The 23,136-nt window shown below is 40.8% G+C and overlaps 1 protein-coding gene across 1 annotated transcript in view; it reads right to left on the bottom strand.

The window, feature by feature from the left end:
* The window catches only part of RBFOX1 (RNA binding fox-1 homolog 1), a 691,795-nt gene that overhangs the window by 560,576 nt on the left and 108,083 nt on the right, over nt 1-23,136 (bottom strand). Inside the window, exon 2 of the mRNA XM_026049083.1 lies at nt 21,362-21,424. Coding sequence (XP_025904868.1) covers nt 21,362-21,424 — 63 coding nt within the window. The remainder of the gene's footprint in view (nt 1-21,361; nt 21,425-23,136) is intronic.

Below are 23,136 nucleotides of genomic sequence, written 5' to 3'. Positions count from 1 at the left end.
CCAGGAGAGCCGACTGCAGTGGGACAGTTCCCAGGCACAGGCAGCACCACAATGAGCTCCCGAATAGCACGTGCATGAAATCGTTTCTCCAGAGCCTCAGMGCAGGCAAATAGCTTCTGGTTCAAATGCTAAGATTCTTTTTCTCCTTTATAATTTACTACTTTGGCAAACAGCTAGAAATATTACTATTTGACACACTTGATATGCTATCGCTATTTTTTAAAATGGCTTCAGTGCTGCACAAACCTTATATAGTACTTTTTATCCTATCCAAATCCAGAAAATAGAGGTGCTGAAAATGAAAACGTAGCGGAGTGCCCTTCAGGTCCACTCTCATTTGGAATCTAAAGCATGTAATTAATGACAAGGGCAACTAGGGAACATAAAATGCAGCATGTGCAAAACCTGAGGAGTGCTCTGCTCTTCCACTCATGCTATGATAAAATACCTGGTATTTTGTATCTATCTTCACCATGATAATGTGGAAATTCTTTCCAAAAAAGTAAAAATAAAAAAAAAATAAAAAAAAAAAGCAAAATGAAAGCAGCCACCCTCATTCACCTGACGTGAGAGTTAGGATAACTGGGGACACATTCTTCCTCTCCATTTAAATTTACTCAGACACAGTATGCCCACTATATACACGCAGTATTYCTTTAAATAGACGCCTGTTTAGATGTGATAAACTCTTGGTCCCTCAAAAGCCGCAGTTGGCATTAACGTCCCTTGAATTCCTGGTAAAAGCAAATAGTCAAAATACAGTTTAAGTTACCAGCACACACAATAAAGTAAGTTGCAGTGGTCTCAAAGCAAGGACGTTCGCCAGCCGGGATGGGAGAGGGCACTTCCCTGCCCCAGGGAAGCAGGACAGTGATGCACCCTCGTGTTATTTGTGGCCTTGCTACCACATCACCACTTGTATAGAAAATTACATTCCTAATTAAAATTTTAGTGTCAAACCCTTTATATGATTACAGATAGCAACTCAAAATTTGCATTTAAATAGATGTATTAAAAGCTCAGCAGCGCAGGTAGAGCAGGAAAATGCTGTTTTAGGGAACACTTACACATGGAGCCAGAGCCAGAAAGGACTTTCTCAATACTAAATAACCAAGGCAAACAGTAAACAAAGTTCTAGTATACTTCTGGGGTCCAATTCYAAATCAAGATGGGATCATTAACTCTCCTGCATGCCATAGGCCCATCCCATAGACTGAACTGTAGAAACTTGCTTTCTATCTCTTCAGAGAGAATGGTTTTATTCAAATAAATATTGGGTCTACATCCAGGCTTACAGTTTTCACCTGCTCACAGATCGTATCCCACTATTTTCATTCCCAAGCTGTTAACTGGTGTCTGTTAACTGGTCACTGCAGGCTCCACCTTGCTCCCCAGCTGACACAGCCATTGCAGCTGCATTTCCAACACACCACTTAAATTCATAAGCATTTTTCCTATTTTTGCCTGTCCTTAAATACACTGATTACTGTTATCCTTTCTCTAAGAGATTCCTATTCCAACCCTTTTTTCACTATAAATCATTCCTGCTGCTGCAGACATTCTGTGTCTAACATCTCCCTGTGCTTTCCTTCACCATATTTCAGCCAGGCTGCACCCCAGTATCCCGTGTCCCCGAGCATCCCGGTCCTGCCAGCAGCCCCAAACCCGCCTTGCAAACGCTGCTGCTGCAGAGRCTCCTCTCCAAGGCCTGGCCCTCTGCTCACCTTATTCTCCCAGTGCAAAACTGAAAGCTATCAGGGCTCCCAAACAACAAGATTCTTATTTTATGCATCATTTTGGGAATAAAATAGGAAAGCAGAGACTAATCTGCATGTGCACACACAATATTCCTGGCATTTCACTGCAAGCAAAACCACATGGACCCGTTGGGCAGCACCCTCCGCCTGCTCCCAGCAGGGCCTGCATCTTCTTTGGTGACCTCAAGGCTCACAGAGCACTCGGGACCGCGCCAGCAAGAACATGGAAACACGTTTCCTTCCAAAATAACAGGCACGAGGATGTGTGTCCTTGCATGGAAAAGCAGATGAGGGGTTTTAAACCAGCTCTAGTTTAAAACGGGTGCTCTGCCTTCAAGGGWCGCCTTGGTCCTGCCCCATGCGCCCGGCTGCTCCGTGCCACACACCATCCTCAGCTGCAGCAGCACAAGCTGCACCTGAATAAGCAGCTTTAGGAATACCGAGGGGCACCATTTTAAGTGWTTCTTGCCCTCTCCAGAGGATCTTTCCTGWAGAACTGTTTCTAWYWCAGGGAAAACATGGGATTATTTCAYGGGAAAAGCTCAAACAGAAGCAGAGATGAATCACATCTAGATTTCCTGGAAAACCTCCTAGCAAAATTGRCATCAAGAACAAAAATGTCCATTCCTGTTTCTAAAATATCACATGCATCAAGAAAGTGATATCTCAGAGAAGTTTAAAGGTCAGATGGAAACAGTAGCAGCAACCATCATTATACTTTATAAAAGGCAATGTACTTTTGCATGTTGAGCCGCTCTGAAATTCTGTACAAGTTAAAACATTTTCACCACCACCTTCGTGTTCTCTCTCCATAGCTCCAGCCCTATCACCCTACAAAATCATAGCCATGCTCCAGCCACATGGGCACGCTGCAGAAAACCCAAGGTCCACAAGCCGTTTTGGATCAATTTCCCTAAAACAATTCCCCATTAGAGCCTAAACTCTGTCTTTTCACACTCGCACATCTGCTATCATCCCATTTAACTGGATGGCATTTTGATAGCTTTCTATGAGAGTAATAATCCTGCCTAAGCTCATTTCCTAATGGTATTAAACCTCCAGAGCTTGCTTCTATGCTGTTTTGCTCCAATTCCCAGAGTTTCGCTGGCTTTCGGGCAGTTGTTGGACACAGGGCAGCACTTTCGGGGTCTCCATAAGAAGCTTGGACCCTATTTCTGCACCCTTCTCCCTCAAACACATTGCAGCACTTGGCTTCCCTCAGTTTTAATGGGTGCACCTCAAAAGCATCAAGGATCTAGTCCTTAATTTTAATACATAAAAGTTCATTTAAGGGGAATGTAAGAGTTCAGAGGGTTTTAATATTATTTCTCATGGACATTAACTTATATAACGCCCAGAGAAATTTTCTTCCACCTCCAGTTAGCTTTCTAAAGATTTTCTAAAGTTTCYGTTATCTTAACTAGCTTAAGTATACCATTTTTTTAATATCATTTCCTGACAATAAAGTCACTAATAGCTTTCCCTCAAACTACCTGCCTGATTTTTCCCTATGAGAATTGCAATGGGGGGAAAGAAGCACCGTAAACTCATCCAGAGGGAGGGATGGTGATGCTGAATGTGCTGGAGCATGGACTGAAAGGAAAAATGAGATGGAAGGGGAATACTGACTGCTACTTACCTATGAGAAGGGATGATTCCCACCACTTGCCTGGTATACTGTTATAGTGATGTAATTGCCATACGGCTAATTTATGCTGTGAACTCTTCTAAAGAGTACGTACATACTGAGCCAGATAGCAGGAAAATATCAGGATAAGCAGAGAGGTTAAGATCAGCTCTAAGAAAGAATTAGTTATAATTAACAGCATATTAAGTTCACTGACTCAGTATTTCAGAGATCTTATCCCATGCATCCCTCTGAAAACAACAGCAAAGAATACACCACTAACACCACAAATTGAGGCCGCTCAGACTGGATCCATGTCCAAAATTTAAATCAGTTCCATCATGAAGGGACAATTCTGTTTCACAGAGAAATCCATAGGCTGATCTGGCCTACAACTCCCCTGCTCTGGCTGCCCACAATGTGTGAAAAGCTTTTTCTTGGTATTGCAGTCCCTGAACACAAGGATTTTTCCTCCTTTTCTCCCTCCCCAGTATCAGAGCATTAGTATTCACTCAATGCATCTTTGAAAAGGTTTAATCTCCTAGCAATTACCAATAAGAGCGTTTCATTACACATACAGTATGATAAATATGGAAGAGCTCTCCCAGCTGCTGGGAGGGGTTGTAATCGGGGCACAAGGCAGGACCACGAGGTCCTGGACTGCCTTTCCATGCACATCAAGTCCCACAGAGCAGGCTCCCCACCGCAACTCCCTCCAYGCAATCCAGGATCAGCAGCTATCCTGGGATGGCAGAGATCCGAGCCCATCAGGAAAGGCTGCACTGGCCGCCTGCCCTCAAGTTTTCCTGAAAATAGGAAAGGGGAGGGAAGGGAGCCCTGGACTGCAGGGAGACAGAGACTTCTAGGGACCCAAGTCTAGACCCCGGTCAGCAGATGCAGGTCACGCTTAGCAGAAATACCAGAAATAYCATGTTTGCTCTCATTTGCCAGAAACTTGGATCCAGAGCAGCTCCCCTTGCAGAACACACCATCTTCTTCACTGGGACTATTACCATGAGTGACTGGTACATGGGGGGAGCCCAAGTCATATTTTTTTTTTCCTCTGTCAAACTTTTATCATTATATAAACCAAAGAGAAAGGCCTGATGTGCAATTTGCATSTGGAAGCAGCAGAATGACAGGATGCCCATGCTCAGTCTTGCTGCRTCCCACGTGTATTTCCAAGGGAGCATGGCAGCGCATCCCAGGGACATTCCTGCCAATCCACCTCTGAGCAGGCCCTCATTGGCCCGCACGGAGCTTCCCGCTTGGAGCACCRGGCCCTTCCCTGCAGCGCGGCCTGGCAGCCCCATTTGACCCCATTGCTCAGCTCTGCATCCCGAGCAGCATTTCCAGGGAGCAGGGAAATAGCCGGCCTGACAAATAACTCGGTGAACTACTCGCTCAGAACTGACTCGCACCGCAACTGCTGTTCCTCAAGTTCGGTATAAGAACGTTAAACCTTTACTAAATGGGCAGAGGAAATGTGAATTTTAGCATCAAAGGCCATTGCATACRTATTCCCACACTTTCATCCAGCACCTCTCTTGTGAGAACATTGCTTCCGAATGCCTACAAAGGAGGAAAAATTCCTCACTCCCTCAGCTTCAACTGAACAAAGTCCTATCTCCTATAACCTTTTATAGAGTTTTCAAAAATAAGTTTAAATCCAGTCCTGAGAAGGGAAGTACATGATCTTGCAAGCTGAAATGGTAAATTAGATTAGCATCTACATAGATGAAAAGTGCTTGTAATATATGTTCTCATACTAATGGTTTAAATGTTCTGCAGCACTCTTGGGAAAAAAAAGCCCAGCAGAATTTAAAAGCATCTAAGAAAAAGCCCAAAGAAAGAAGAAAAAAAATACAAACACTGCTCAGCGAGTAGGAAGAAGAATTAAGTAAATTAAACCAGGCTTGATAGACAATAAGAATTGTAAAAATTCTTCCTCTGAAGACGAAAATCAATTCCCCTTCTAATCTATGAGCAGGATACGTGAACCAATAATTTCACAGAGAAATAAAGATTTCTTGGCCTGTCAAGATTTATCTTATCAGACTGAAGAAGTGGGTTTCATGTTAGAGGCTGCGATTTCTTTTTTTAATCCAATTGCCTGAGGTGGTGTGAAAACAGCCCGAAGAAAGAGTCAGCTGCATGACCATGGAGCTYGTTCTCTCCCTTTTTCCTCATCCTTTAGTCTTGGAGGCTTGTTTTTTTGAGGAAGTATTAAAGGTATCTGARCCCAGGGACAAGACCAAATGCAGCTGAGATGGCCCCGCTACCCCGTGCTCCCCGGTTCAGCCTTCTCGAGATGCTCCAGGTGCTTCTTCGCTGGTAGAAGAGGGACATTAAAAGCAAGACATCACCCAATTAACTAGCAAAGTCCAGCACAAGACGGAGCATCCCCAAAGGCCAGAGGGAGCTTATTGTCACTGCTGACGGCTCCGGGAATAAAGGGAACACGAGGGCCTTGCTCTTCTCCTTGCCCATGATAATACACAGTGATTTTTATTGCTCATAACCGACGTTCCCAGGAATGAGCTCCCCAGGGAGCCCTGCAAGGCCGACATCCCACCCTCAGCCCCGGAYGCTGCTGCACCAGCAGCACGGAGCCAAATTCCTTCCCAGGAAAGACCCTCCAGAGCACGAGAAGATGGGACCGAGACAAGACAGGTTAATTTTGTTAAAAAAAATACTTTGGATCATTTAACTGCTGCTTCTTACTGAAGTGAGTAAGCCTGGGAACAGGGAAATACATGCCAGGCTGGGGATGGAGCTGCTGCTGCCAGAGCAAGGCTTCTGGCACCAAAAACAAACGTTTATGCCAGATAAGTGACTGCTCCACCACGAACAGTCTTAAAGCAAACAAGCAATTAAGTGACCTGTGCTTCCCTTTGGCAACGCTGGGTGTTGTGAACCAGCCACTGTAAATACCCTGCTCATTTCCAGCAAGCCGCAGGTGACACCAGCTTCCATTCCCAGGTCCTGGGCCCTGGACTGGCCACGTGAAATCATGATGCCAAGAGCCCCAAAACAAACTGTACACTTAGCTGTTCATGTCCAGAGCAGGCAATGTTCTTCCTGAAGCTATACCCTTGCTATATTCCAAAGGATACCCTTTGGAAGGCCACGGATGCCTTGGTGCTTTCTCAGATACATTTTCCTTCGGGTTTTGTTTTTTATTTATTTTGATGTGCAGGCATCCAGCTCTTTGCAAGAGCTGCATTTTCATTTCCATCATCCCTAGGTCACGGAGATTAATACACACATTCTGTTCTACAACACTGCATGTGCCAGAAAATTGTATTTCAATAATAGCAGATTATTACAAATCATGCTTGTACCAAAACAAACAGGAGACAACAGGAAAAGTAATTGACCACGCTCTTTGCTAAGCGGACCCAGATTAAAAATGGTTATGTTAAATATACACACTCTCATTCAAACCCTTAATGTATGCTTAAAATGCATCGATAAATTAGTCATTTTTAAGCTTCACTAGGGAAATCACCTTTTACAGATAATATATAGCAGAGCGCTGCAAGATCGTAAGCCATCAAGCATGAAAAAGCGAGACAGAAATACGACCAACGCTGTATTTGGTGCATATTCTCATCAGAAATGAGCTATTTGTTCCTAAGCTGTCAACCGCAGCCTACTGAGGACCTCAAATTGCCCAAGAAGCTCTGAGCATGCACTGCTGTGGTACAGAAATCCAGAATGTGCCAAGAAACACAGTGAATTTCATTCCCTGGTTTTTCCTTTGTTGCTTATCTCTGTGCTGATGTGACAAAACACCCAAAGCAGAGGTCTCACACACATAGACTCTCAACCTTCTCATGGTGCCTACCTCCCTATAGCTTTACCATTAAAGATTTTGGTCAGTCAACTGTAGTGGTAATTCTTACACACCTTGACTTCGAGGCAAGCAGCAGAATGCAAGACAAAACATCAGCTCCAGCTACAAAATACAGGACCTCCTTTTGCTGTGATATTTCCAAACGTGACAGCAGCAATGTACCATCATTTTTCTGGAATATTGCTGAAGGCATAGAAAGCAAGCCTGTTAGCAAGCACCATTTACACCCTGGKCCCCAGCTATTATCCACTGACCTGCCACAATAAAACAATTGTGAAGATGCATTTCCAGATCCCGGCGATTAGCACCACAAGGGGAGCGGTGGAAGGAGATTTCTTGTTCAGAGAAAAACATTGCTCAAACACCATGGTGRGAGAAGGAAAAGCAAAGGAGAACTAATCAGTTCAGCTACACTACAGAATAGAGCACTTAAGCTTTTATTTTTAGATTTTTTTTTTTTTTAAAAGAGAGTATTTTGTTTTAAGAGAGTTCAGCTCCCCCTTAGCTGCTCACAGCAGTAGTTACCTTGTCAAAGCTTGCAGCTGACAGCACAAGTTTCCAAGAGAATCCCAAGCCTTGTCTTGAGACAAGAGTTTAGATAAGGCCAGAGGGCACTACAGCATCCTCTTGCTCCCAGACAACCCAAACTTATCTCTRCCATTCCTGATAAAAAGCTTTTTGTTTTTTTTTTTTGTTGTTGTTTGTTTGTTTTAAATGGTACTTGGCAATGGAGGCTCTTTTCTTCCTCTTTGATACTGCTTTCTGTTCTTTCTGCTAGAAATTTTGCAGTGTAAATGGCTGTTTGCAGGTTGCTTGCTTTTCACATAAATTCTACCTTCTCAAGGCAATGAAATCAAAATTGCTCCTTCACAAAAGAGCACATTTAAATTTCATAATTGCTGCAGAACCAATTTTAACCATCTTGCTATCAAGTTCAGTACCATTTTTACATTGCATCTTATAAAGTCTTGACCATAAACCTGCAAGTCGCTTTTAATTTGAAACTCTTTTCTTGATGGCAGCTTTAGCCAACCCTAGGAGCTGGCATCTAGCTAACACACATATACAACCCTTGTCTTTCAGATATGCTTCAACCATTCAGGTAAACACACATACCCTCCCCTTCAAYTGGAAACTGCATTAGGAGTCTAGAGGAGTCTTCCTATCAGCTTCAGCAAGTCTTAAACCAACCCCTTGGGACCACACACAACATCTCCTGCCCCACACCTGCTTGTGTCTGCATACCCAGGAGCACACAGCCCTGCACGTCCCTACACTTCTCATGCTACCATCCACCTTGCCTAAGGGCTTGCAACAAAACCCCRCTGTGCACAACACAAACCCTGGAGAAATACGGGCATGTTCTCCAAGAAACATCACAGAAAAACTCAAGATTACAATTTTGTGTCATCAAGCTACACTAAATAGACCCGCCTAAGCATTTGAGAGGAGGAAGACAACCCTTTACTATACAATCAAGACTGGTTATTCATAGGTGTCCATGCACACTATCTAATTAAGCTTCAAAGGATAATTTCTTCCTAAATCTCTACAAAAGTGCCAAAAACTGTCACAAGGTTATGTTCATTTTAAAGAACTCTATTTTCTTTGAACAAGTCTAAATGAACATAAAGGTTCCACCTCTGACATTCTAATACCATCTTGTTCTTTGCTCTTCTCTCTATCATCACCAATGGTCTCTACATCTGTGGTACCATCCTCACCTGCATCTGTTCCTTACTAGCGTAAGTTTGGAATTTATTGTATATTAAAAAACAAATTGAAATTGTTTGAATACTCTCACAGAATGAAAGACAGGTATTTCAAAATGTCACGCTGGAGAATTCTGCAGTGAGAATACAGAAGAAAATTCATTGCTAATATTTTATTAAAGCCCTGCTATTGCTCTTCTGTGCAATGGCAATCTCACACATCTTTCAGAGTACAAGAGATGCTTAATGGATTTTCTTTTTGCTTACTTCGTGCCCCTGCAGCATAAGGATACAGCAGAACATAGGGGGACATCAGCCGCAGTGTGAAATAACCTAATCATTTCAGGAAAAGTTGGCAGGCAAAAAGAGGTGGAAAAAGTAACATAAACAAGAAGCACACACCAACCAGGACCCCTGAACAACAGCTGATCAGCCAGGCTTGGTAAAGTAGGRAATTATTCCAGGTGAGCACAGAAGCTCCTATTACCAGTTTTTCTAAGGCTGCTTTCCCCAGCTTCAGTCTCTCACCCTAACATCAGCATRTCAGTGGCCTGGGCAAGCTGCGAGGCACAAGTCAGCAGCAGATATTCTGCTCCTAAACACACCGTAATGATGTCTCGTGAATAAATGTACATGCACTGCAAAGCCCATTTGCACCTGCTGCTGCAATCGTTATGTGTCCTTACCTGAATGAAGGAAAATCTGGGAAAGGAGGAGGGAAACAGGCAGGCAGAAGTAAAAATCTTTCCACTGCAGTTCTGCAGTCACAATTCAGCAGGTAAAAGCTTTTGGAAGACCAACTTAAGACTTGATATGGTGCCTATTTATGCTTTATCAGCTCCCATCTTTATTGTTCAAGAAAAAAATTCTATATAATTTTTGTGCTGCAGAAGGGGGAATGTTGCTTGTAATGTGAAAATTGTTTTTAAAATGTTCACCGTATATTTGGCATCATACGAGCTGAAAGCCTAAAGCGGCATTTTAGAGCAAAGTTCTCAGACAACTGATGTACTTTTTCCTTGAGCACTGCTACCATTAGTTTGATATATTTGTTTATGCATGTTATAAAAACTCTTAGTTCAATAACTGCTGCAAGATCAAATAGCAYGCTTTTGAATTATGCACAATTTTATTATACATATTGTAAACCAATGCTATGAAACATTAATCAACTTTCAAAAGCAGATATCTGTGCAATATTTCCTCTTTGGCATATTTGCCAAATTATGATTCTGTCAGAATTATGAGTATAGAGGCTAAACTTTTCCAACAAGAAAACTGCTTTGGGTCACTGATATCAAGACACTTGCAAGTCCAGCACCTGAATCACTCTTATTTACTTAAAAAAAGATAAGCAATGCAAATGCCATTAGAACAAGAAATTAAACCTTCTGTTAGACATCCCCCTTGATATTTCTCTTACCCACCCCTTGCTAGCCTAAGTCTCCCCCTTCCTTCAGCAAAGGGGTTCAGCTTAGTCTTAATCTAGAGATCTTAGGCTGAATATTCAGAGATACCAGGTGTTCAGTGAGTTCCTGTGGTCCACAGAAGTACCTACGCACAGGATCATTCCTCAGTATGAAAATAATTAGTAGGAAACTGTTTTGAAGCATTTTTTGATGTGGAACATGAAGAAGATAGTAAATAAGAATGAATTTGTTACTGATTCAGGTGCAATGGCTTAAATACRTTATTGAAACTGAATCACATTGCATCCTGTAACACTAAATAGTATGAAATTTAGCACCAAGGTAGAGACAAAGGTGCATCTGATTTTGGGAAGAGACCACCCTTCAACCTCTGAGGTCTTAGAAAACAGGAAGGCTTCTGAAGGACAGAAAGGCTTATAACCTCTTCTCCCAARGAAACACACATTGGACATACTGATATATTTCTTTGTTCTCAGAATACTTCCACACAGGGACATAAAAGAGTTAAAAGTCTTGCAGAGTGTGCACTCATTAAGCTACTATTTTACAACGCAATTTGCTCCCTAAAGAAGCCAACGCGTAACATACACAGACTTCTTATGTAACTGAGAAATATTCACAAGGYCTTGCAAATCTCTTAGCATAGCTGTCCAAAGAAACAGAACTGTGACCAGTACCAAACACAGTATTTCCCAAATATTCTAGAAACCTCTGCTGAGCTTTATTTCCTTTTGACAAGAGATGCTTCCTTGTACTATAGTAAACACTCCTATTTGGCTTTATGCCTCCACAACATCCTGCTTCAATAAACTCTTGAGACTCCAGTCTCACACTTGAGGCAGACAGCCCTACCACTCCAGCCTGTCCTTCTTGCAGTCCATTAATCCCTCAGCCTTGCTGCARCACCAGCCACCCTTCCACCAAGCACCTACCTCCACTGCACCAGCCCATGCCACAGATATTCAAAGACTGCAGACTCAAATACTAAATAAAACAGTTGACTAAAGGCACTAAGTCATGCTGTATAAGTCATTTTAAGGGTAAGCTCTACACATACCCCAGTCACGGCAGCTTACCCACTGTTCACAAGCAGCTGGGCGGCCCCAGTACAGGACAAAATCTAGAGATGGGCCAGGAAGAGAACAGCAAGGCTCTAAACGCATGGAAAAGGTGTCACCTTAGAGTAAACTCAGCTCTAACATGGAATTGCAGACCAGTGAAGAAAGAAGAGGGTGCTACATACCTGAATCTAACACCTAGGTACTTCTGTAGACACGGAAGGGTCCCAAGACCTTAATGAAACCCCTGTCCATAAGTCTGTTTCTCCTTGCATTTGGTCACAAAACACACTCCATTTTCTCACCTCCCAAGACGAGTGCCAGGAGAGCAGCACACTGGAAGGAGATCCCATTCCMTGGTGACACAGCCCTGGGAACACAAAGACCAGCAGAGCTTCTGCTACCCTGGCTGAGGGAGCAACAAGAGCCAGCCCTTCCTCCCAGCCACTTATTGGCCGGCTCCTCCTCAGCAGGTGAGCAGCAACACCTGGGCAGCACTGCCTTGCAAATGGGCTGACTCAAAACACCTGTGTGGCTTCAGCAACATGCTGCACAAAGACAGAAGTTCTTACCAATTGCTGGAGGCATTTACAATAGCTAATTTTAGTCTTAAAAAATAATCCCTTTTGGGTTCCACTACAGTGCTGCGGAGCTTTAGTATTATTTTACTACCTGGGATACTGTTAAAATGACTTCTAATGTTTTGTTTTTACATCAGATTAAAAGCATCTGAACAGTCGTAACATCACAAATATCTCTACTATCTTTATTTTGTTGTCTTTCCCCTTGGAGAAATTTATTTGGAATAAAATAAAATTGTAGGGAACATCACCGTGTTGAAGATGTGATATGAACTGCAACCCATCATTTCAGGGCATATTCAAATACCAACTAAGTTTATACACAATTGGATTTGCTAAATGTTTGCTAAAATAAAATAAAATAAAATAAAATAAAATAAAATAAAATAAAATAAAATAAAATAAAATAAAATAAAAACTGGGTTAGGAGTTGAAAACATGTTGTGGCATGCATTCTGAAGATGCAAAGAGAATTCTAAGAGATAAATGTTTCTTAAATCAATAAAATTTCAGAAAGAATATCTTGTTCTTTCAGATGCTAATATCATCCTGACTCAATGGTGAATCATTATAGTTCAGTATTACAGATATTAACAAATAAAAGTGACAAGAAGAAATATTTTGAAGTGAATTTTAAGATGACAGCAAATACTGAAAAAGAAGAAAAGATATGTGGAAAAAAATAAAAATAGATTTCTTATATAAAAAGGAACTCAAATTTAATATAGAGATTGAATTACAATTCTAAAATTTAAAGCAAAAATATTTTGCAAGGCATTCACACACCCTTATAGATACCTTTATATATAAGCTATAATTATTTGTATGCAGAAAAAACATTTATAACAAAGAGCTAAATACTGTATTCACAAATACATTTCTAATGCTATATATCAAAGGTCAGATGAAATACTCCAGTCCCAAACAGGCTACTTTTATTAGCTTTTCATTTCTAAGTGTATCCGACACCAAAACAACCTTGGTCTAAACTGTAGAAATTTAAATACTCCTATTCTACACTTCAGGCATCTTATGAAAAGATGCCAGATCCACCTCTTCATTTCCCATCACAGAGCTGCTGATAGAAAGCCAGAGCAGCCAGGTGCTTTATTCTCTCCCGTGTGCTCCTCACACACACTTGCACCTTGCAGAAACACCTGGCTTCTAAGCTGGTACCTTCTCTGCTCAACTCAGTTTAGCCAGAGGAAGCCTTGGAAAATGATTTTGAATCATCAGAGAAGGGTGAACTGCGGAAGTACCCTGGGCATACAGAAATATTACCAGAGAAAAATGTGCAGAACTTCAGGAAGGGAACAGAACAAGTATCTTCACTTAAGTACCATTAAGCTTTATCATATGTGTCTAAGRAGAATGAGAATGAAGTGGTTCTTTGTACGCTGTTGGCATCTAAAATATCCRGTTGCAAAGATGCAGCAGATCTACAATCACACAGCACTAGGTAACCTGAGAAAACAAGAACAAAACCCAGCTCCTTTCACCAGCCTTTGTATGGACTCATTTCACCAAGTCCATAATCCTTGCTTTATGAGTCATATCACTATAATATCAATATTSACATTAACAATCGTTTCAATCACTTTTCTCATGTTTCACTCACCTTTCCAAGATGAAGAGCTCTAGCTCCTATTTAATCTCGTCCTCTTCAGAAGTTATGCAGTACCTCTGATCCTTTCTCCATACTCTACTTCGTTTTGGACATGGGATAAGCAGAACTGCATACAGGAACCAACAGGCGAGACCACCACTAAGCCCAGCAGCAACAGGCTCACATTTTCTGTACCCAGTGCTGTTCTGAAAATTACTAAATATTCTATTTTGTCCTTTGACAGTTGCCAAGCATGGAAATAATGCTTCTGATCAATCCACCTGATGTTTCTAAGAAAGGGTTCTGAGCAATAATAGTCATTCACTCCCTCCGCCTAGAACCAATTTCCATCTATTACGAAATGATGAAAGTCAATTTTATTCTCTCACTTAATCCTTCAGCTTTATGAGAGTTTTCTACAGTTTCCCTGTCAGCCTTATTTTTGTCTGGCCTGAATATTYCTGTCTCAACAGCAGCATCGTCACGTCACTATTTGGTCCCTTTTACAGACTGGATAGATTTCCCATGGAGTTCTACCCAAAAAAAAAAATAAATAAACCACTGCGAATGTGATGTGWATTTAGATAGTGGTTCAAAACTTCCCCCATCACTTCTCTTCCCTGGCATGGGAGCAAAACCCAAATTCTGAGCGCTTTGGGTTTCCCTACCTACTACCACGCTGAGTTTCTGCATTTTCCTGCCCACCTCCATATCTTTACAACGGCCCTAACTTTCTTAAACTAATATTTTCTATCTGCACTATATTTCATTTAACTGTACATTAGAGGTTATAAAATGTTATTAACATTTCTAAAAGTGACTCTACAGCTACTTTACAAGGATTTTCTAAAAATTTTCCTGCTCTCTCCCCTTTGGAACAAACTAAACCACAGTGAAACCCTAACCGTAATGATATTCATCAAGTTATGCAAATGCAGATTTACATGGTGGTTAAACATCAAATMTAAGAGAAGAATTTTTCTTCATTAGCCTTTAAATAAACATGGAGTATATAATTTTAAGCATACCTATAGGGTGTAAATTTATATTCTCCTAACCATAGCCCTTATATTAATATTCTTGACAGATTCAGTAATTAGAAATTTGATCAATCTTCTATAAAATTACTTCTGTAGGATCAGTTCAAGTTGTTTCATTACAGTGTTCGGCAATGGCCAAAAGCTAGAATAAAATAACTCCACGTCTATGTTTCCTGGGGCCTTACAACTCACATAACCAGAATTTCTGCCTTGAAAAAGGCAGCTCACATAAAACTGAAGTTGTCCTAGTGTACATTGAGCTTTTATTTATTTACAAGCATTTTTTTTTTTTTTTGCATAATTCTCTCTCCCATCTTTGCTGTAATCAATGATGATTCTATCACCTGTAGGCAAGTGTCTGTATTTTCATGACAACTGCCTCTTGCAGTGACCAGGTTGTTGAAAGATCTCTCGGACAAAACGCATCCCCTTGACCACAGGATAAGATTCAGGCACTAAAAGGCACAAACCCTTGGCAGCCACCTCTCTTGCTAAAACTCTTCATTTTGTTTCAAGAAACCCGAGCGGCAAAGTTATTGACTTGTGCTGGCTTGTACAAAAGACAGAATAAAAATATAAATTATTTTGGCTTTGCATAACATTTAGACTGTGCAGAGTAAAATCAATAGCACAGAGCAACTTGGCCTTGATAAAAACATGACTTGAGAAGAATATTAAATCAATCTTTCCCAGTGTAAAGGAAATATATATTTTTTTTTTCACCAGGTCATCTAGCTGTTCCTCTGAGGTGTTGATGTAGCAAAAAGAAAACYTAGCAGAGAAGTTAGGAGCAGACAAGCAGCAGGCCTACAGGCAAATGGGTTTCTTCATTGTGTCAACATAAAGGCGGTACATTCTGGGCTGAAATACAGTCCCTGCTAGCTGGAGAGGACTGGTACACAGGGCTCAAAGGTCTCCCTCATCTAACGGGTTCTTGGGCAGCCGCTTCTTTYGAGCGCAGCTAAACCGAGCTCAGCAGCTCGGCAGCCTCCCGTGCACCGGGGAGACCACTGCTCCCTAATCAATATGCTCRGAATTGCTCCGGATGATTAGCGGGTAAGGTGGGTCACAGGCAAATCCTTTTCATTAATGCATTATCAGATGTGTATTAGYACCGTAAAGGACACAGGCTTAAGTACAGGGTGAGAAATCCTCAAATGCCCAAGCCTGGTGCTGGAAGGAAATATCTTCATGGGTGCTGTCAGAAAAGCTGCAGTCATGAGCYGAGGACCTGCAGTTTCCAAAGGAGGGACTCAAGCCTGAAGGAACTGGAAAGCAGAGGCAAGCACAAGCTCACTCCAGCCGGCTTGCAAGCTCCTCACACATCCTCTCATCTCTTAAACCACACAGAACAACGATAAATATTGCATTTTAAATCAAGATTCCTTTATTTGTTTTCCAGCATGCTCCTTCCCCACCGAATAGATATTTTCAAACCTTCACTTCACGTCCTAACATTACAAGCACATCAGGTAGGTGATTTCCATGMTGTCTATGATGGCCTGCTCGTAGCTCTCCCATATCACAGCATTTGCCGGTGGTATCTGAGCACCTCCATGGTGAGGATGCAACGTCAACTTGTCAGCCCTGCAGTCAGGCCTGCAGTCAGGCCCAAATTTGCAGTTTGCAGAACTGAACAACCCAAACTACCTGCAGTGCTCACAGCGAGTGGGCCTCCATCCTCCGTAACCAGACGGAGTTGTAGAAGTCTGCAAGCTCCTCAAGGAAAATGAAGGATCAAGCATGGATCTCTATTAAGGAGCACTAACATCCCTTGGCATGGCCCGGATCATCATGAGAACTGTTACCTTTCAATTAGCTCTGAGCTATGCTGATAGGGCTTTGCAAGGAGTGATTTTCTTGAAGAAAAACTTCAGTTTCTTAAGAGATGGGAGAGAGCATGAAATTGKAAGTTATTTTTCACTTGTTATTTGTAGAAATCATTAACCCTAAAAGGTAMTGTGTTATAGAGAGAGAAGAGGGAAGGATGACCCAGTAAGGACAGTGACGATTTGGTATTTGGGAAATATGGATTGAAATCTTGGCTCTGCTACACTCCTTTTTTTTGGCCATCAGTCAGGCTGCTCAATTTCCTAGTGTCTTCTCRTGTGATATGGAGGTAATAACACCAACTAACCTCCCAGGAACTTTCTGTGCTTGATATTTGCTAAATGCCACGACACTATGGTAATGGACTCAATCAAAACTGTCCTCCTGCTGCAACCTGGAGGGTATCCAGCAGAAATGCTCCAAGATGTGTTCACACACACAGGGAAGTATTCCTCACATCGGCATAGTAGAGATCTGAATGGGAAAGGGTCTGCAACGTTATAATTGTAAAGGAAATATCTCAATAGTATCACTAAACAGGCTGCTTCATACAATATATTCAGGTCCGTATTCATCCTGTCTAGCTTACAGTAAATAGCCTCAAGTCGCTGTTCACAAAGATGGAGAATTTGGAAAGTCCACAGAGGAATTCATCATTGTTAGAAGCCAAGAAGGGGGAGAAGAAGAAATGARTAGATTTTTCTTTCTTTGCACCTCCATTTGTGCACAGTCCAGAGAGAGAAGAGCAAAGCTAACCCCCCGAGTGGAGCTGCTCCAGGGTGGTATTTGCAAAGAGCACTTGGGTTACAAGACTGTCTCTCTTTTTCAAAAATTGCATCCTCTTACATTTCAGTAAACTTTATGTTATCACATCTGCTTAAAGCCCTTCAATAAATGTATAGTTTACATTTATTAATATCCATTAATATCTATAGATACTATAATGTTATATTAAATTATAGTATCTATAAATATTAATATCTATAACAATTGTTAATAGTTTCTATTAAAATATCAATTATTATATTATTTATATTTTATATATAATTATATAATAATTGATAATAACTGATACTAGTGATCTCTTAGTGCTACCTTGGAGCCCTAAGTAACCAAGGACAGTGACTGTCTTCACTGACAGAGAGAGATGATGTTTATGGGAAATGAGTAGCTAATCAAAAGCAGATATTCTCACAGCAACTCACGCAAACATATGAAAACTGCCCTTTTACAATCTAGGCATCATAACTTATTGCAGGGGGTTGTTTTAGCATTGATTCAAGTAGCATTTATATGGTGACAGGTCTCAACTACTGCTACCACCAAAACAGCATTACAATACACAGAATATTTCAGAATATTTCAGAATACAGCACAAGGAACAATTAGAAAATCACTGACATCTTTTTCCTTCTAAATTCATTAGAGACCGATTATAATACTGGCTTCTTTCTAAGAGAATTAAAGTATTTCATAAGCATCTGCTATCACAATTATTTTGCTCAGGCTTCTCATTTAGCAATCCCTAGGTCACACTCCACTCATCAGGATCCTCRGGGGTATGCTATGTTGTTCTGGCAGAAAAAATTGTTGTATTTAACAATTTTAAAAGATGCATGCAAAAAGAGGTAAAAAAGAGATCCATCATCTGTGTGAATAAAATATTTTAAAGGCAACAACAGCTATTTTTCTGTTTTTATTAGGAGCAGCTCTTCCCAAAGGCMGCCGCAGAGCCCTTTGCACAGAGGATAAGTTTACTGGAATAACTTGGTGCAGCATCAATTGCTCATCCTTGCTCTGCTTTAAAAATTCTATCCCCAAACAGTCCTGATAGTAAATGAACTTGCTACCCACAGCAGCTTATCAAGCCACGAGCCAAAGCACAATCTGTACTTTCTGTGCATCATACTGATGAAGGAAAACTGATAAAACGGACAAGCATCCAGAGCTTTTCTCTCCAGAAGTGCCTGTAAAAACTTCCTACGGAGGAAACACAGCTCTAAAAAAAAATGTGGCAAAAGCACAACAGCTTTCTCCTCCTTTTTGCTGAAATGTTGTTAGAGCACTTATGCTGACATGTCACCAAGAAATGGTTTATTCGCCGAAGAATTATCATTTTAGGCAAGATAGTCGCCTTTAGGAGAGGCCTGGGCAAAATAATCCCTCTTCCCGAAGCAGCCAAGTGCAGGGATGAGCACAGGAACCTCCCTTGARCTGCTAATGCCCAAGCTTGGCCTTTCCCCACGCACACAGTGMTGCCAAAACACACAGCATCCTCCCCACCTCTCGCTTCTCCTCTTTCGCTGCCACTTGAGAGCGAGAGCACAGAGATCATGACATATTTTTCTTGTCTAAAGCAGCATCCCACATACTTGCTATAAGGAAATTAAATCATCTGAAGACCTTTTAGCTGAATCCTCCCACCTTAATGAATATCAATTTACGATGACAGACCAGGAACAATGTCTTCGTTAAAGGAGTGAATTAGGACTACCTCAATGTGGGGCTGATATACAGTTCTGCTACAAACTTCCCACAAAGGCTCTGGCAACTCGTTCCTCGTGATGGTTTCCCGCTGTACGCTCGGAGCAACTGCGTTTCCTACATCAGTGATACTCAGTCTTGGTAGCTCCTTGCTAGAGCTGCCTTGTGTTGCTTTACCGATTGGTTTGCTCAATGCAGGGCTGCTTTGGTTGCACCATGCAACTAACAGACACTCAAAACTTCAACAAATCCATAGGTGCTCAACTAGAATCAACCAACTGCAATAGAAAACCAACATTTAAAACATAGGATTCCTCTGCGATGGAATTATTAAAATTACATCTACCCGAACATAGATATGGACGTACTCAAACAGACCAGACAAAAGCCTGTAAAAGAACCCTAGCTAGAAACAATGCTGGAATTGCTGTGAAGCATGCAACGAATCCCGGGTGATTAYTGTACCTTTGCTGCTCCTTACGACAGAAATGCCATTACAGAGAACGCCCTAATCTTACAAGTCCGCGCCGCACTCGCATTGCTATTTTTAAAGGCTTCTTCTAAAAAAGGGAATGGGACAAACCATTTTCTAATCAGCAATGTACTACATGTGTACATCGTGTCATGGGTGAATAGGGCACAACGCCCAGCCATATGGCGCACTTAAGAGCCAACTCATCTGCATAGCCCGTTACCAGGCAACATCCCGGCCTCGGCTCCCGGCTTGGCGGAAAAAGAAGGACCTCTTAGCCCGGGAAGTTGATTGATATTCATTGTGCTGGTTAGGTTCCGATCACAAGGGAAAATAATAAAACCAATTATGCACACAGAGATTTGGCAGCATTAAACCCTTCCCAAATTCCAAATGAGTATTTGCTGCTTCTTTATTGTCACATATCCCCAATCTCGGCTCTCGCGTGCTGCAGCAAGATGAATATCTACATTTATAGATACCGAAGCACTGTATTCATAGACAAATTAATGTCAGCTTTCCAACACCRTTGCGGTAATTATCTCAGGGACCAGTGTCTCCCACAGGTTAGAAACCCCAACCTCACTCTTGCATTTTTGTAGTAGGTTTTTTCTATCATCAGCTGTCAATTGTGTCACAGCTGCACGGCTGCTCGGTGATAGAAAACACTGTTCCTGATGGAGGAAAAGCTAAAAGCAACAAGCACGTTTAGCACAACAGAATTGATTTAAATCTCCCTTCAAGAGGAACTTTTTTTTTTTCTTTTTTTTTGGGCTGGCAAGTCAGGCAGCTTTCTCCAAATAATGAAATGTTTCTTTCCAGTCATTAAGATTTTGTGCACAAAACCGGTGTAGGAGAATTAAGTATAAAATTCTTATTTCCAGCAAGGACTGAAGGGCTGTATATTGAATTCCTCCACTGTGAGGAATTCAAGGCTGTGGGGGCAGGGGAGGAACTCAACTCATAGCAACACATTGGAATGAAGAAGGTGAATCTGGTCTATTATCTTGTCAGTACACATGTGCAACTTCCCTACTTACTGCACGCAGAGGAGATAAAAGAATAACTATAAATCTATCCTTTTTATTCATCCTGCTCGATACAGAATTGACTCCAGTTTCCCATATAGAACTGCTGCTGCTGTGCCATGGCACAATTCATGTTTATGACCCAACACAAAGATGCTGGAGCACTGCTTTTTATTTTAAGCACATCAAAAAATGTTAGAGGAAAATGAGTACCAAGCCCCCATCTGCTCAGTATCATTTACTTAGGGTTCTTTTGTTTTCTGATACTTTCGTATTTACTATCAGAAGTGAAGGACATAATATAGGACATAGCAAAGGACATATTCTGCTTAAAAAGCAATTAACTCATATGGTTCAGAGTATAACTCGTTTATAAATGTCTTAAACAACTAAAAAGAAAAAAAAATCAAATTTCAAACAYGAAAAGGCACCACAGAGTTTGAAAGGGAAAATCCTATTGCTTATATCTATTTTAAGCTATTTTGAGGGAGGAAAAAAGAAAGAAATGAATCAAAAGCAACACTCTTTCACATGCCCTATAAATCTGGAGCTTAATTCATTATATTCCCAATACTGGCATTACAGGTGCATTGGAACAGAAATGTAAAAAGAATTTTTCATGGCTGTATGAAGGGGAGAAGGTCTGAACTAATCTATACACAAATTTCCTTGTGTTTTACAGAATTGGCCACAAGTAAATTGGCTCTTTGGCCAAGACTAATGACAATCCACCCAGTATTGGCACTGGGTGCATCTCAAGAGCCCGCGCTAGCAAGGCAAGTTGGGAAGTCCACAGCATCTCCTTGCTCCTTCTGAGGACACCACTGCCATCCAACTGCCAGAAGAACAACCCAAAGGCGCAAACGGGCACACTTACAGAAAGCAGGCTCTGCTCGGGAAAACAAGAGGCACCACTTGCATGGGACTTCTGTGGAGTTTCCTGCGAAAGAGGAAAAGGAAGAGACTTACTCCTTGCCATAAAATACAGACTCCCAGGAAATCATTTGCATTTTAACTCTTTTTATTTGCCCTGCATCTATCAACAATACATAAAGCAAGCTGTAAGTTCAATACTGACAATACATGATTTGAGCTCTCATATGTTTATGTGAGGACTGGGGAACAGTGTTACAAACATGATAGGGYCATAGTGGCATTTTACTTATATTCAGAAGCACAACAGCAAAATYTGATTATCAACATATAAACACCAGCAAATAATTTATTTATCCAATAGATATGGACAATAAAAAAAAAGAGGAGAAAACTAACCAGGCACTTTGCATTTTTCTTCATACTTAAACCTCATATCTGTATGATGAATGTACCTAGTAAAGCAGATGTGCAATTACTATGCCATTTTTGCCCAGTTATAACTCAAAATTTTCCCCAAAGTATGTTCCTATTTTAATAGGAACACACAACTGTGATTTACTTGGTGTGCATTTTTCAACTGTGAACTTCAAATAATTTTGTGAAAGAAAAATGATCATAAAAATATATAAACAGAAGAGGCATCCAAAATGCATTACACAGGCACATAGCTGTACATTAAGGCAGGGTAACATTCTACACTGTGCCACTTTTGTTTATTGATGGGCAGCTGGTGGCATCTAATATTTTACTGAATTATTCAATGATTTTAGCAGTTATAGTAAGCTTGACCATGTTTCTCATAACAGATTCTCCCTACACACATTTTTCATTTCCATGTGCAAGTGCTATTCTATACCTMCCAATATCAATACTCTTGAAAATAAAAGTCTTGTACATATTCTGAATCTTCAAAGAAACTAGGGACATGTATCACCAAAATATTCAATATATAAATTTAATATATTTTGTTTTATCCTTTCCACCACTAAAATTCAAAAGAGTGAAGATATTGCATTGTTTTTCATAAAATATATTACATACTGTTTCATTTTAAAGAAGAAAAAAATTAGTAAATTAACAGTTACTAGTAGAGTCCCTACTGCAATTGAGGATAAATAACAGTAATAGGAACAACCAGAAAGGGAGATGTGCTGTAAGCATATTAGGTTATACTACAACTATCAGAAATAATGTGAAAAAAAAAAAAATCTGAATCAGAAAGAGTAAGAATCAACACCAGGGAGCATATCGGGGAGTAGAGGGGATGGATCGCGTGGAGCATGGACTACTTTGGACAGCTCCTGAGAGCGACTGAACCTCTTCCTGCCAAAACAAACCCAGTAATCAATTCCTGGGCTGAAGACACAACCTYCTTCTTCATAAAATGAGCCACGTGTATGCAAAAATACTATAAAAAGGCAGTTCGAATAAGAAGGCTGGATATGCTTATAAACTGTACATTAAAATGACTGCAGCCTTTGTCTTCTGGGTATTGTTTCTTTGTGTAGGATCAAAGATAGCTCAGAGAACAAGACAAGGTAAATTAATAACATGAAGAATCTCTTAATAATCTCTAAAGCTTTTTTTTTTTTTTTAATTTTATTTTATTTCCAAATGCATACCTCTTCAAAATAACTTATAATTTTGGGTCATCTTGTAGTACCATAAATTCATTCATGGTCAACAAAACTGAACTAATTGAAAAATAAATCTCTCAAGATTTCTGCATCAAGTGCCCCGTTTTTTCAGACTTTGAAATCATTGTAATTTTTCAAA

The sequence above is a fragment of the Nothoprocta perdicaria genome, unplaced genomic scaffold, assembly GCF_003342845.1.
Source record: "Nothoprocta perdicaria isolate Ctin4 unplaced genomic scaffold, notPer1 scaffold_59, whole genome shotgun sequence".
Classification (NCBI taxonomy): domain Eukaryota; kingdom Metazoa; phylum Chordata; class Aves; order Tinamiformes; family Tinamidae; genus Nothoprocta; species Nothoprocta perdicaria.
The sequence above is the reverse complement of the archived record's forward strand: the minus strand, read 5'-3'. Positions and strand labels throughout refer to the sequence as shown.